The 15869-nt window shown below is 37.8% G+C and overlaps 1 protein-coding gene across 4 annotated transcripts in view; it reads left to right on the forward strand.

Moving 5' to 3' along the window:
* The window catches only part of LOC117225838 (vascular endothelial growth factor receptor 1), a 33518-nt gene that overhangs the window by 7414 nt on the left and 10235 nt on the right, over nt 1-15869 (forward strand). The window contains exons 1-10 of one of the 4 annotated variants that reach the window (XM_076526370.1): nt 782-910; nt 8584-8717; nt 8789-8990; nt 9350-9477; nt 10252-10396; nt 11795-11937; nt 12020-12194; nt 13825-13948; nt 15342-15535; nt 15671-15837. In XM_076526370.1, the coding sequence (XP_076382485.1) occupies nt 8595-8717; nt 8789-8990; nt 9350-9477; nt 10252-10396; nt 11795-11937; nt 12020-12194; nt 13825-13948; nt 15342-15535; nt 15671-15837 (1401 nt within the window). In that variant the 5' untranslated portion in view covers nt 782-910; nt 8584-8594. Of the gene's footprint in view, nt 1-781; nt 911-2326; nt 2700-8583; nt 8718-8788; nt 8991-9349; nt 9478-10251; nt 10397-11794; nt 11938-12019; nt 12195-13824; nt 13949-15341; nt 15536-15670; nt 15838-15869 lie in introns of those variants that run through there. The other 3 variants (XM_076526371.1, XM_076526368.1, XM_076526369.1) reach the window with 3 other exon arrangements.

The following is a 15869-nucleotide window of genomic DNA, read 5'->3' on the forward strand; positions in this document are numbered from 1 at the left end:
TAACACTTAGCCGACCGATCGGGTAGATCTACCATTTTGACCTGAGGATAACGTAAGTTGTACTGAGTACAACGTAATTATAATAACATGCACTAATTTTTCAAGTCTATTATTGCCCATTATTACGGTTCTTTATGTTCGGGATTTCCGAAGGTGCCTCCACCAGCCATAAAATTATTTTATTAGAACACTTAGCCGATCGATCGGGTAGATCTACCACTTTGACCCGAGGAACGCTTCTTTCTCTATAGAGCTTCTTATTTCTATAGAGTACAACATATAATAAAATACACACCAGCACACCAACACCACACCCATTAGGAATCGAAATGCTACCTACACCCCACTCTCACGACTTTTTCGAATATATAAGACTTCGCTCAACTTGCAAATATTAGTGTAGAAGCTAAGCTCCTTGCTGCGACTCTCAACAAGTGGTGTGAAACGAAGTATAGAAAAAATATCCCTAAAAATGTCCAGAAACATGAGTGACAATTCAAGCGATGAGTTGTTTATGGACACACTATCAGACTGTTCCGAAGACATTGATCTACTGATAAGTGATTGAGAAGTTGACGACAATAATAGCACCATCGTTCCCATATATCAGATTAATCGACGAATCCTTTCGAGTGAATCGGAATATTTTTGTATTTTTACGAAAAGTTCTTTGTTCAGCACGAAAACTCTACCCAGGATCGGATTCTGCAGACATTTCTGAAGAAGAAACGGCCCGATAGAAGTGTCGGAACGATGTACATTTTGAGTAGGCCGAGAAAATGTTCATCGGCAACATGTACACGATGTTTTGGCGCCATGTGCTTCACTGCTCGCTTCTCTCTATCCGACAGAGCCGAAGCTATGCGTAATCAACACCGATGGAGGGATCCAATGGGATACCCACTTTGAGGTGTGGGGCGTGCTACTTCGAATTTTTTTTAGTACTTCAATGTGCTGTTTTCTTTTACATATTTCTGTGGATAATAATCTCCAAACTGTGAAGCAAAAATTAAAAAGTACGAAAAACATGGTTTTAGGAATATAGAAGCAAGATTATTAATTTTTAAATGGAGAAATAATAAAAGAAAGGCAATGAACAAAAATATTCATTTTATTTTGAATTTGTTCGAATTACAAGTATATCATGTATACAGTTACCATTTAAATTATAGCGATAATACGATCATGAATAAAGAATCATTATCAAAACGTTAAACATAAAAATGACTCCTCGCACGTTAACTGTACATTTATCTTTCCACATGATTAGAACAAATCAATGCCAACCTATTTCTTCACGCATATTTCTTCGGGCATAATTATCTTTTATATTTATCGAATAAGACGTTTGTAAATATCTATATTCAAAAAAGAACAAAATAAGTTAATAAAAATATTTAATATATCTCTTACTCGATAATTTCAGAGTTACTTGAGTCCCAAACAAATCAGACACAGCAATTGGTCACTTCACAATATCCTGCTCCGCTACTCTATTTAAATCTACAACAAATCTTTCGCAATTGCAACACTATCATTTTTTTCATAAGAATAAACATAACATGAAACTTGAAACGCGTTTTTCTCGAAACTGCATTTTCAATATCGTTGGACAAAATTGTGTAAATTCTCCGTAATTGACGCTCAGATTGTACACAAATGGACAATTTGGGAAGAGGAGATACGATTATTCGAGCCTTGCGGTTCGTTTTTATAGTTGTTAACAATCGGTAACTATAAAAACGAGCCTCAAGGCTCGAATAATCGTATCTCGTCTTCCTAGATTGTCCAGCTTCGTGTGCAATCTAAGCGCGAATTAGGGAGAAGTTACTGTAATACCCACACTTACTCTAGCGTGAGAAGCGTCCAAAAAAAAAAAAAACGGTAGGACGAAATGTTTCGTTCTTGTACGGACGATTGTCCGGGCGAGGAATAGTAAAGAATCATTAGTCGACTCACCGTTTCGCGACCATGCGCGATTTATCGGAAACAAGGACGGGCCAACTTGTAAATGCGAACTCAATGTAAACCACCTCCCTTCGTCGCAGAAAGTAACAGCGTTCAGAAGACGTAGGAATTAAGATTGTCATATCAAATGTTATGTTCTAATTACATAATTATAGTTAAATATTCGAGAATTATCGGTTTTCACGGCAGATGAATGAAGGAGCAGTGATCACGTCAGGGTGGCGTCTGATTTTCTATTTTCAATATCGCATTTTTTATAACATATATACACATGATCAGCAACCTGAGAACCATAAGACTGCCGACTTTCATCGAAATCGGACAAAGTTATGAATTCAGGCCGACATTTACGAAATGATACCACTATGGGTCAAGCCTCAGTGGATTGCACTGACAGCAGTAATTGCGGTCACCATCGGGCGGATGATTAAGACTACGTCGTCGTCGATAAGTCGTGGTCGGAGGATTGCCGGGCAGTGGTCAGATCCTAGAAAGGTTACTATAATTCGTTCATTCGGCTAGGACAGCACATTACGTCCGTAATCCTTGCCGATGAGTGACGTGCTTTCCAGAAGCCGAGTGGACCGGTGGTACCTTGTCAAATTTATAGAGTTCAAGCTCAGTGATAGAGAAGCAGGAGCAACACAGGAAGAGGAAAATACGCGAGAAAATGCAGTGCCCTCGTCAAGGATTCCTCTTTGCAGTCGGTCTTCTTTCATACCTGTACAGAGGTAATTGCAACTTTATCCGTGGCCCACGAAGCGTTCAGCCAGCAACGTTGCGAGCAAGTACAGTAAATTCACGTTTTCATAGTTAACGGTTGTCAACAACCATAATGATCGTGTATCTTCTTCCCAAATTGTCCATTTTCGTGCACAATCTGTGCGCGAATTAGAGAGAATTTACTGTCATTACCGAGAGCGGGAGCCATATACCGTGAAGTCTCCCTAATTGACGCTTAGATTGTGCACAAAAATGGAGAATTTGGGAAGAGGAAATATGATTGTTTAAACTTTGCACCTCGTTTTTGTAACTGTTAACAATTGAAAACTATAAAAACGAGCCGCAAGGCTCGAACAATCGTACCACTCGTTCCCAAATTGTCCATTTTTGTTTCCAAGCTGAGGCTCAAATAGGGAGAACTTACTGTAACTCGAAATACCACTTCGTTGATTAAGGCAAGTGTAGGTATTACTGCGGTATCTCAACGAAGGCGAGCTTTGACAGAGAAAATAAGATCTTCCATGCCAATAAATTGACAATTTGAATATTTACTTTTCTCAGAATATTTGATCTCCGAAAGCACAAATTTGATTAAAAAGCATAATGCAAAGAAAGCATACGTGCGCATATATTACTGCGGTTTTGTATCTATTACTGCGAACCAAATACTGCGGACGTTCCGATTACATACCACGTGTCAAGGTTAACATAATCCATTTTCTTTTAAATGTACACGCACAGCTACAATTCTTAGGATCATAATATTCTCATTGCAGCACTTCACAAATTAGGTACTCTACGGATCGAGCGTGTTCACATTGGCCCATCGAGAAATGTACTGTATAGGTAAAGGTACGCAGTTCAGTAAAGCACGTGTTAGGAAATAATATTTGAGGATAGATGATAGTGATAGGGTATGTCGATTTTTTATCGAAGTAATGATTAACCCTTTGCACTCGGATGTCGCCGATACGGCGACGCAATGCGTTCGTGTCAAAGTGTGGCATCGCTTTTTAATTATTATTTTCCCTCGTACTGTATCGCGTAGAGTGCATAATGAAATACACAAAATCGTTTCGTTTGTCAGTTCCTGTACAATTTTTCTTTCAATTCGACTCTCTGTACGACGAAATCTCAATGTTTACAAAATCTGTTCCGAGTGCAGAGGGCTAATTTATCTAAAAATAAAAAACGCTAAAATAAATAGTTCATTATAAATTACTAAAATATAGATGCCTTTCGAATCAGCGTTCTCAACCGCCATTACGAGTATTTCATAATACTCGACGTTTTCATAGGCTTCCGAACGTCAAAAGTCGATAAATGAATTAAATCTACGATTGCTGTTACTTCTATGTCATAAATTACCGATATTAAGCATATACAAAATTATGAGACTCATTTTTAGAAGATTGCGCACCATAAAATGTTACATTTGATTACTTTTATAAAATACCGCGGTATTTGCGGCGTCCGCAGTAATACCTACATTTACCCTAAGTTTGTTAGATGACCGAGACGACGATCTCCATTGAGATTCTATCATAGTAATCCTGATTCCCGGATCTATGGATCTGCTATTCCGTATCTCATTCTTCCGTGTTCCGACTTCTTAATCCCCTGAAAAGCAGCCGTTTATTTTTAAGTTTCGCTTGATTACTCCGTTACTAATCTCACTGCGTGATTTATGCGCACGTTCGTCCTATTTTTTAACGCTGTAAGTATTGCAGAGACGACGTGACACAGATTTTATTTCGAACGAGGAAGATCGTGACTTTTTTTGCACGGTCGAATAAGAATGCTCGAATGATATTTCCAAGTTTTCGGTAACATATGAGCCGTTTACTTTGAAAGTGGCATAAGTCACTTTACCGTAATGAAAAGTGGTGATTTTTTAATGTTTATACGAAATTATTTATACTGAGAAAAATATATCAGTATCCCGAGATAACGAATACAAGTTAAATCTTCTCGAAAGTTAGCATCCATATTTTGAAACGTGTTAAAACGCAAACCCTTAAACATATCGACATAAAAACAAAGTGACTTATGCCACTTTCAAAATAAACGGCTCGTATGTGCGCGACGTTGCGCATCCGTGTTCGTCTAAACAACAGTGCGAAAAGATTGAATTTATTTAATTAGAAAAAATTAAATGCATTTCTGTGGATTCTAGATGATCTCGATGAGACCACACGTTCTTCCCCCAACCTTTCCCAGCGGGCCGCTTCTTACCGCAGCTTCCTCATACGATGATACGATTTCCTGTAAATATTGCATATGTATGTGCATGTGTGAATGCCCGATTCACTCGAATTGTGAATTAAACAAAATTTGTCAATTTAAAATGGTGCGACTCCCTTGAAATTTCACGAACCGACTTGAATATTTTCTCTGATCTTAGAACGAGTAATTCAGTAGATGATCTGTAAACAAATAAACATAGGAAAGTATGCAATGCCTTGATTCTTCATCTCGAAGCTCGATGATCTGCGGGGTCGAATCATAAGTCCAGAGGCGACATTATAATACAGGGTTGCTAAGTCAGCCGCTACTAAAGATTCGTTCAGCAATGAGCTTGCCGTGAAATGAAGTCAGTTTATTAAATTCTAAGTAAATTCTCCCTAATCGGCGCTCGGATTGTACGCAGAAATGGACAATACGGGAAGAGGAGATATGATTAGTCGAGCCTTGCGGCTCGATTTTATAATTACCGATTATCTTAATAGTTATGGAACTGTTTCGGTTCTCCATACCAGTTTCAGCCAAAACCGATTTCAATCCCTGGTTAAAGCAGAAGCGAAGGATTAGGAATGAGAATCCGAGAATTATCTCTAGCTCAGGAATTGCTGCTCGCATCAGGACAAAAGAAATAGTGTAGTAATGTTTATTAATGATCCCTTACTGGTTTATTAATGCTTAAAATTAAACTTAAAATTACCACTTAAACCTATCACTTACATCTACTTCTTACAACTAACGCTTAGATACTCCTGTTCACTCTTTCTCTCGTTCTATCTCTGCTTTTTATTTCCCTTTCCTTGCCTCTTTATGCCCCCGCTTCGTCTCCTTAACTCTCTTCATCTACCAATATATATTCCTTTAATATATTCCTTTACCTTCCACTCCTTAACATTTACCCTCCTCCTTCTCCTTTTCCTATATCTTTTCATTCACTCTACGTTCACTCTACGTTCCGCCGCTTTCTCTTTTGTCTTTACATCTCCTCCCTCGTTCACACTTCCTCATTCATTCTCCACCCTCCTAGTCCGTTTGTTCTTTGATTCTTTCGTTATTTTACTCTCACTGTTCTCCTTTTCTCCTACACTCATCATTTTTACTACCTTCATCCCCCCACCCGCTCTTCCCTCTTCAGCACCCCAGCATCCCTTCCGCTATTTCTTTTCTCTTCTAAATATATTATAAATTTCTCTCCCGCTAGAATTCTCTTAACCGTTTCATCAATGCTTCCTTCCCCTTATTTCCCCTTATTCCTCTGTTCTTACCCCGCAAAAAGAAATATTAGCGTTCAACGATATTGCACCACATTGTCGTATCAGCGTTCACTCTGTCTTCAAGATAATATCTCGAGAATTACGGGCTGCGATCGAACCATAGAAGCAACAATAACCTTCTGTGTTCCACAGGCACCTCTATTTAACAATAACGGCCCTTTCCAGGGTTTCGAATTCATTCCAGCCTTATTCACTCCAGAAGTGACACTGTCGCTGCGATAATGAAACAGCATTTTCTATTTTATCCAGATCCACAGACAACATTACATTATAATTCCTAGTTTCGTTAATGGCTACGATAATTTCGAAATTATCTGTTACCATTACATGAAACTCCTTCTCGTACAGTATAACGCGAAAATAACGCGAATCATTTCCAGGCATCAATGAGGACACTTAAGGACCTATCCCGGACGCGGGACGTCCGGCCAAATGCATCATCATCGGTATCGTTGCGTGGATAACATGTTACGATGATTTATCTCTTCGCGTTGATTTATCATTCGTTTCTTATGTATGTTCGGTTGTAAATATTTATATTTTGAGAGTATTATTAGCTACATGGATCTGAACAGCGGCCAGCCACAGTATGATGATATTGTTCGAATAATATTTAAGCTTACTGCTATCGTTAATAACTGTTTAAACACACTGTTCATTTCAATCTATAGGTTTGGATCGAATTAAGTAAACGTGTGTGCAAACAATTATCGTCTCGGTCGAACCTCATCTATTTATTTTTCTCATACTTGTACGGACGTAAATTCTCTCTACTTGACGCACAGATTCTACATAAAAATGGAGAAATAATAAAGGAGAAATAATGAACAAAAATATTCATTTTATTTCGAATTTGTTCGAATTACAAGTATATCATGTACACAGTTATCATTTAATACGATCATGAATAAATAATCATTTTCAAAACGTTAAACATAAAAATGGACAATTTGAGAAAAGAAGATACCATCATTCAAACCATTATACAAGATACCATTATTGGCTCGTTTTTATAGTCGCCAATCGTAAACAATTATAAGAATAATCGTATCTACTCTTCCCGAATTGTCCATTTTTGCGCACAATCCGAGCGTCAATTAGAGAGAATTTAATTGCGACCGTATTCGTCACCCGTGGTCCACGAAGCGTTCGGCGAGGATCGATTCGGATTTCATTTCAGACGAGAAAGATTGAGATTTTGTATGATTGAATCAGAACATTCGAATGTGATAGTTCCAAGTTTTTTTTTTTGGTAACGTGTGTGCCACGCTGCACATATCTGCGTTTGTCTAATGAACGATGTGGCAAATTGAATGTCATTTCTATTGCATTCCCATATCTCGATGAGACCACACGTTCTTCCTCAACTTTCGCCGACTTATCTCCAACATTCAACTTTTTATCTGATGGCTAGGTTTATGAGGCATAATTATAACAAGCCCAGAGATACGGGACGACACCAGTTTTTATGTTCGCGGTTCGAAAGTCAGACACTGCGAAGGATACGTTCAACAATGAACTTCCTCATCTGCCGTGAAATAAAAACAGTTCTTTTTTACCAAAAGTAGCAGACTACTTTTCATTTTGCACCTGTTTCTGATAAACGGGAATCACTTCCAGGGATTTATAACGACACTTAAGGACCTATCCCGGATGCGGGACGTCCAGTAAATTGCAACTGTTGCGTCCAGAGACAAGGGCCATAAAAAGGTCCCACCATCGGGGAAACCCTCTCAGGCCCCAACAAGGGTCAAGGCAGACACCCCCCTCCAAGGGGCGATTCGTGCCTTGACCAATAATAAACAATCTACCTCCATCCACGGGTGCTCTTCCACGACTTTCCAGCGTTGGAAGAGCATTCTTCCACCAGCGCTCGCAGAGAGTACAACACAAAAAATAAAGTTCTCTAAGACCACTAGAGACCCTTCCACGTCATTAATTTGCCGTAGGAAGCGCGAATCGAGCGTACAATAGTTCGGTCGCGCATGTACGTTAGGCGACTAACCGAACGTACGGACAAAACAGCAACATCAACCGTATCGTTGAGCAACATCATACGATGTTATATCTCTTGTATCTATTGATTGCAAATATTTATTTTTTGGCCGCGTTATAAGCTACGCGAATCTACATACTGATTATCCACGGTATAATACGACATTGTTACGGTAACATTTGAACTTACAGTTCAGGTTGATAACTGTGCGAACGTAATATTCATCTTCGATCTATAGGTTTGCATTGAACTAAGCAAACGCGTCTATAAACAATCATCGTCTCAATCGGGTCGTATTTATTTATTACATTTACTAGATGCACCGTGCCAATTGATTACGTTTTGTTGTTGACCAAATATGTTTCTTTCTATTCTTCCCAGACACGGCAGCTATGAAACCGAATATATCATCGACAACTGACCAGATTATCATAAAAGAAGGCGATCCTCTGCGGCTACAATGCTCCGGCAACTCAGGCATTTTCTTCACGTATCCCACTGATCTACCATGCGATGTAAGTAAAGAAGCAATAACGTAATATAATATCGCAGGGTAACATTTTAGTAACGTATGCTTATCAAACAGTCTTATACAATCATTTATTACACATCATACTACGAAATAAACAAAATCCAAGACGAATATGGCACCTACTGGTACGACTTTCATCGACCGAATACAGCCTTCGGGGACACCGGTTGGTACGGTTGCTCGTATCATCCTATCCTGACCACCAGACACAATTATTCCGACCCTGAAATCAGCTTGGTTTACGTCTATGTTGAATGTAAGTGTACTTCAGATGTCTGTTAAACTGTAAAAGTTCATGCATAAATTGCACCGAATATCACAGTCGAGCTACGGAGACTTTCCAAAGTACTAATTGTAATTACTGCAGTTCGGTGGATTTTTTCAGTGATCAGGGTGCTGCGATTTAAGATTATATATATAATAATATATATAATAATATATATATATATATATATTATATATATATAATATTATTTATATATATAATTATTAAATAATTATAAAATATTAAAATATAATTTAATTATTATATATATATTATTATTTTGTATATATATATATATATATATATAATACATATAAAAATATAATATAAGAGTATATATTATGTTTCAGCTGAAACTACTCAATTTGTGGAACATGCATCTTCACACGTTTTATTAACAACTGTACGCGAAAACATTGTCATACCGTGTAGACCAACGTCGCCAACAGCGGAGGTCAAGCTTGCAAAGTACCGCGGAGTACGTATTTGATTGCTAAAAAGAATTTGTAGTATGAACTTCATGAAGCAGCGTAACGTTGAAGCTACGAAACTTTTCCATCAAATTACGCGGTCATTGCTCAGTTAGGAGTCAGAAAAAATGGTGTTTTTTACGGGAATTCTTTTCTCAAAATTTTTAAAACCTTTCTCAGCCGATGTTCCTTTATTTCAAAGACCGGGCTTTTTATTACTAATTGTATTCTTTTCTTTTTTACTTAAAAATATGCAGACATGTGTAAATTATGGCAGTTCTACTTAAAAAAAAAAAGAAACATACTTCGCGATGGGCAGTTTTCACTCGGTCCACGGTTATCTGAAATCATATACAAAAAATATTTCTTCAGTTTGCGAAATATTTGTTGTAGATTTTGAGTAGGAACAGGATATTGTGAAGTGACCAATTGCTGTGTCTTTGATTTGTTTGGGGCTCAAGTAACTCTGTAATTATCGAGCAAGAGATATATTAAATATTTTTATTAACTTCTTTTGTTCATTTTTGAATACAGATATTTACAAATGTCTTATTCGATAAATTTGAAAGGTAATTATGCCCGAAAACAAAGTAAAGGCACTGCAGGTGGTCACCCCATAGTAACCGCCACCACTATTCTACGTGGAATATTTGACAAGTTTGCAAGAACGATATCAAATATGCGCGAAGAAATAGGTTGGCATTGATTTGTTTCTAATCATGTGGAAAGATAAAGTGTACAGTTAATGTGCGAGAAGTCATTTGATAAAATACATTGTGCAGTATGGTAACGATTACGTGATCCCACGGTATACTTTCGATCCAAAACTGGGAATTATTCTGCACAATTTCGAGGACGATAAATTCGGGGAGTACATATGCTACATGGTTCCTGCTCAAATGGTCTCTTATGTGATACATTTCCAGGGTGAGTATACTTATTGAACGACGATCATTTCCACGCACTATTTTTACGAAACCTTTCTCGGAATATTTTCACGCGGCAAACGCACTTTTACTCTTATTTAACAATCGTTTTGTCATTTCGATCTTAGTATTGGGTTGGCAACTAAGTAATTGCCGATTTCAGTTATAGATGTCTCTCACTCCCATTTTTATGATGTCCGTAAATGTTATATTATAAAATTATTATTATTATTATTATGTTATTTTTTATTATCCGTGAATGTTAGCAACTGGACAAATTGAATGCAGCGGTCAAGGAAAAGCGACCAGAATTGGTCGATCGTAAAGGTGTCATTTTCCAGCAGGACAATGCTAGGCCGCACACGTCTTTGTCCACTCGGCAAAAATTGATGGATATTGGTTGGGAATTGATGTTACACCCACCATATAGCTCTGATCTCGCGCCATCGGATCACCACTTATTTCGATCCCTGGACAACTCCGTTCGTGGTAAAACTTTTAACGATGATGACGCTGTAAAATCTCACTTAACTCAGTTTTCGGCCGAAAAGGATCAGACTTTCTACGAGCGTGGAATTTTCAAGTTGTCAGAGAGATGGCAAAAGGTCGTCGAACAAAATGGAAAATACATTACAGATTAAACTTCGTTCCAAGTAAAAAAGAAATTTTTATTTCATTGAACAAATCGGCAATTACTTGGTTGCCAACCCAATAAAATTAACAGAGAAAGAAAATAGCATTATTCATCTAACAAGGAAATTGAAATAGCAGGAATTGATATATTAACGGAGGCTACTGAATAAATGAAGTACAGTAACTTCTTCCAGAAATGTTCGGAGGTCGGAACTGAAACCGGCAGATCTGAGGGTACTAAGTCGCGATCTTCGGCCCTCGCGGCTCATTTTTATAAAAGCTCGGGGCAGTCAGAGAAATAAGACAGCGGCCAATATGGTGTCCTATATTTATATGAATACGGTAGTTTCTCTCTAATTCGCGCTCAGATTGCGCACATAAATGGACAATTTATGGAAGGAGGCGATACGAGCCATGCATCTCGTTTTTACAGTTGTTGAGAATCGGTAACTATAAAAACAAGCTTCAAGGCTTGAATAATCGTGTCTCCTATTTCCAAATTGTCCACTCTTGTGCGCAATCTGAGCGCGAATTAGGGAGAAATTACTATCCCTTGTTCTAAACAAACAATTTTGTATTGTTTTCCGGGAATTCGCATCGCGTGCCGCATCGCACGCTTGACCGAATATAGAGAAATTCACAGCAACCCGAAATTTGGCATTTCCGGGAGAAATTACTGTACGCTTTTCTAACGACAAATCTGGGAAACGTTCGTTTTCCGCGAAGGTTCACAGGCTGTTAACAACCTACGACTTTGTTCATTTAGAGGAGAATAGAATGCCCGAGCCAAGAATTGTGAATAATACTTTGGTGCACGTAATAATGGACGAAACTTTATACTTGAGATGTACCATAACTATTCGGAGGGACCAAGAACACTACGATGGATCTTGGATTCCGAAGCAACTGGTATCCACCTTCGCATACAAGTTTCATTGCGCCATCCACACCCGACCGAGTTGAATTCGACAGAGTAATTTGATATTTTCAGAGCGACACCGCGGTCACTACCTGGGAGCATAGACGGACTATTCGAGATGGTATCACTGAGATTATGGCCTTTTTGGAGATCACAGGTGTGACCTACATGGACGAAGGTATTTACGTGTGCAGAGTGAAGGACGGGATATATGAGAGATATTCCCAAACGTATGTCCAGATCCATGGTATGTAGGATCATAAACGTTTCCACGTGAAACATTACCACGATAATAACCGCTTCGCTCCCTCTGACGTGCTATGTCACGATGCTGATACTGTTCATAAAACGTCACAGACGGGGTATCGCGCGACATAATGCCGCTTGTGCGATGCCACGGACTTATTAAGATGGACAATTTGGGGAGAGGGGATACGATTCTTCGAGCCTCGCGGCTCGTTTTTATATGTAGAAATTCGAGGCTGTCGGCGAGAAAAGGCAGCGGCCAGAATGCCGGTTTACATTAATATGAACGCATAGCAATGTTGGAATAAAAAGGATGACTTAACTTCTTTATTTCTAATTTTTTGCCACGATTCGGAGGCCACGTGACACGATTCGAAAGCAATTTGGAGACCACATGTCACCATTCGGAGGCCACGTGACACGATTCGACGCTTGACCGAATCCGTCGACCCTTAGCATCGACGTGGCAATAAATTACATAGACGTAGAACTAGCAGGGGGAAATTCACAGCAATCCGAGATTTGGCAGTTCTGGGTGGAATTATTGTATTTCGTCTGTGACCTCTTATGAACAGTATCGGTGCCGCAAAATCTAGATAACATTATCTGGTGTTTGAACTTGTGTATACAGTAGCGGACATGTACAGGGTGTCCAAGAAGGTTGAGACCAAACTTAGACTAAACGTTACTGAGGTCAAATAGATGAAAAAGATATAACTATATATATAAATATTGAAAAGATATAACTTGGTGTATAACCTGCTATTACTTGGAATGGCAAAGAGAAAACAAAAAGCTCATGCTTTTCATCTCCTTTTATCTGAGCAGGAAACGAAAATTTAATAAGTGCACTTCGTAGATCCCGATAAGTTATATGGGTGCTGAAAATTTCATCGAAATTGATTAACGCAAAGTCAAATGACAAGCATCAAAAGATCGTAAAAACTGCAGATTTCTCGCACTTAATGGTCGAAGGTATCCAAATTTGGGATAAAACTGCGATATTTGCGATCTTTAATTGCTCGCAGCTCCTGTCACAGCTCCTCATCCCTACTGCGATCTACAAAATGCATTTTGTAAATTTTCGTCAGTTAAAAAGTTGCAAGCATCAATTTATTGTCTTTTTCTGTTATTCCAAATAATAGCAAAATTTAAAAAAAGTATTAAAACCATTGTCCAGTAGACAATGTAAAATGAATCAATTTGTTTAGTCCAGCTTTACAAAAGTTATATCGTTTTTCAAGTGGTCTTAAATACATGTCCGCCACTGTTCAGGTTGTTCCAAAATTGTTGTACAAACGAGAAATGAGAGTTACGCTGATTGGGTCGGCCTAATCTCGCCTCTCATTGGTCACAGTTTTTCGTTAATAACTCGCAAACAAAGCCGCGGATTGCATTTTCGCTAAGAAAAATGTTACTCCAAACGACCTCGGGAACCTCTCATTTCTCGCTTGTACAAAAATGTTTGGACACCCTCTATACATATACAATATAAAGACACGAGAGGATGGCGCGTTTTCATTTTATACAATTCAATTGGAATTATTGTTAAACGTTTATAGACGGGTATTGTATGTATCGTGCATAAGACAAGCATCGTTCTCCACAATTTCTGCTTTACGAGTGTTTAGAGACGATCGATCCATTCATCAAGCTAACAACTCGGGATCCAAACAGATACTATAAACGTCATATCGGTGATGAAGTGGAGTGGGTTGTTGCCATAGATGCTTATCCTTCGCCTGAACTAAAATGGTATGTCGGAACTGCTTAAAAATCATCTCATTATATTTCTAGAGAACCGCGTGGAAGTGAGAACAACGATTTACGTTACAACTCGCAATAGTTGAGCCGTTTATTTTGAAAGTGGCATAAGTCACTTTGTTTTTAAGTCGATATATTTAAGGGTTTGCGTTTTAACAAGTTGAAAAATATGGATGCTAACATTCGAGAAGATTTACTTGTATTTGTTATCTCAGGATACTGATGTTTTTCTCAGTATAAATAATTTCGTATAAACATTAAAAAATCACCACTTTTCATTACGGTAAAGTGACTTAAGCCACTTTCAAAATAAATAGTTTAGAAAAATGACTGACATATATTAATTTTGTCCGACGTATTTTACTGAAGTGATGTTTTGAAAGGACAGTGATTTACTAAAATTGTTGAATAAATTACATATATAATAATAATTTATACCATGAACGTATTTAATATAAAGGTTTGATTCAAGTATTTTTTATTTTAATATTCATAAAATACAAAAATAATTAGTACATTTTGAAACATAAGTATAAGTAATTTATATGAAAATACATCGGTTCAATTTCATTTTCGTCATCGATAGGAGTGATTAAGTCCTCGGAAATCGTGTTTTGTTTCAAATTTTTTAAATAACTGTGGTATATTGGGGGTATATAATTAAGCAAGTCCATCGTGTCTTTGTATTTTGCTGAAGAAACAGGACGAGATCCAGCGTATAACGGATCCATTTCTATTTGTGAATAACGCCTAGGTCTTCCTTTTTTTGGTGACAAATCCAAAGTTAGAAATTCATCTTTTTCATCTAAAGTTAGTTTATAAAACATTTTATAGCCATCTGCTGGCGGGTCTGGAGGTAGCCGCCGTATCACTATAATATAATTTACAAAACTGCACTATTCTTTCGCACTTATAAAAATAAGTCCAGTGATCACAACTTTTTTAAAGATACTGAAAATAATTCAAAACAATACTTCACACACACTTATCACACGTTTCTATTTCTTTTACACTAAGCCCCGCAATTAATTTCCTGAGTACAGCGATTTACGCCACTTTCAAAATAAACATGTTTGTTATACCGTTAATTAGCAAAACTTCTCTCGAACAAATCTCAATAGTTCTCAACTTATTGATTGCAAATTTTTTTAAACTGAAAAGATACCGTTCAATTGTAATTAGTGTTACCATTCACTCGATTTTTTTGAAAAAGTGACTTATGCCACTTTCAAAATAAACGGCTCGGTTGTCCCTTCGATTACATCATTTCTCTGCAATCCCCGCTTTTTCCCCAATGGAAACTGAAGATGATCACTTTGCACAAAGATTTTCCAGTCCATTAATGATTTTTCAATGTCTCGATATCCGACGTTTCATTTTGTAGGACGAATACACATGGCGACGAAATTACAACGAGTTCGTCGACACCTGAGGAATCTAAATTTTCCATTGATGTTACGTATGGCAAACAGATGCTGAGAATCAGACGGTTGGATCTGAATGACATAGGGATATATTCTATCCAGGCTAAGAATCAATATAAAAACGAATCACTGAACTTTACGTTGGACGTATTAGGTACGTTATTTTCGTTGTTTAGAAACGAAACGTTACAAATATTAATCGGATAGAGTGTGTCGATTCTATGATTGTGTCCTCGAAGATGAATTTTCTGATTCCGAAATCTGATCTAATCGAAGATGAATTTTCTAGCTGAACCAAAAGTGTACATGAGCAAATCGAGCTCATACTACTTCCCTAATCAGGTGATAAAGGTGGAATGCTATGTGCGAGCGTTCCCGAAGCCGAATATCACCTGGAGTTATCGCAAGTGTCTTAATTATCCTTCTTGCGACGATGGTACCCTGAAGTACCTAACGGTACGCAATGTTTTAACACCAAATCTACCGCG

This window comes from Megalopta genalis, chromosome 14, assembly GCF_051020955.1.
Source record: "Megalopta genalis isolate 19385.01 chromosome 14, iyMegGena1_principal, whole genome shotgun sequence".
Lineage (NCBI taxonomy): Eukaryota > Metazoa > Arthropoda > Insecta > Hymenoptera > Halictidae > Megalopta > Megalopta genalis.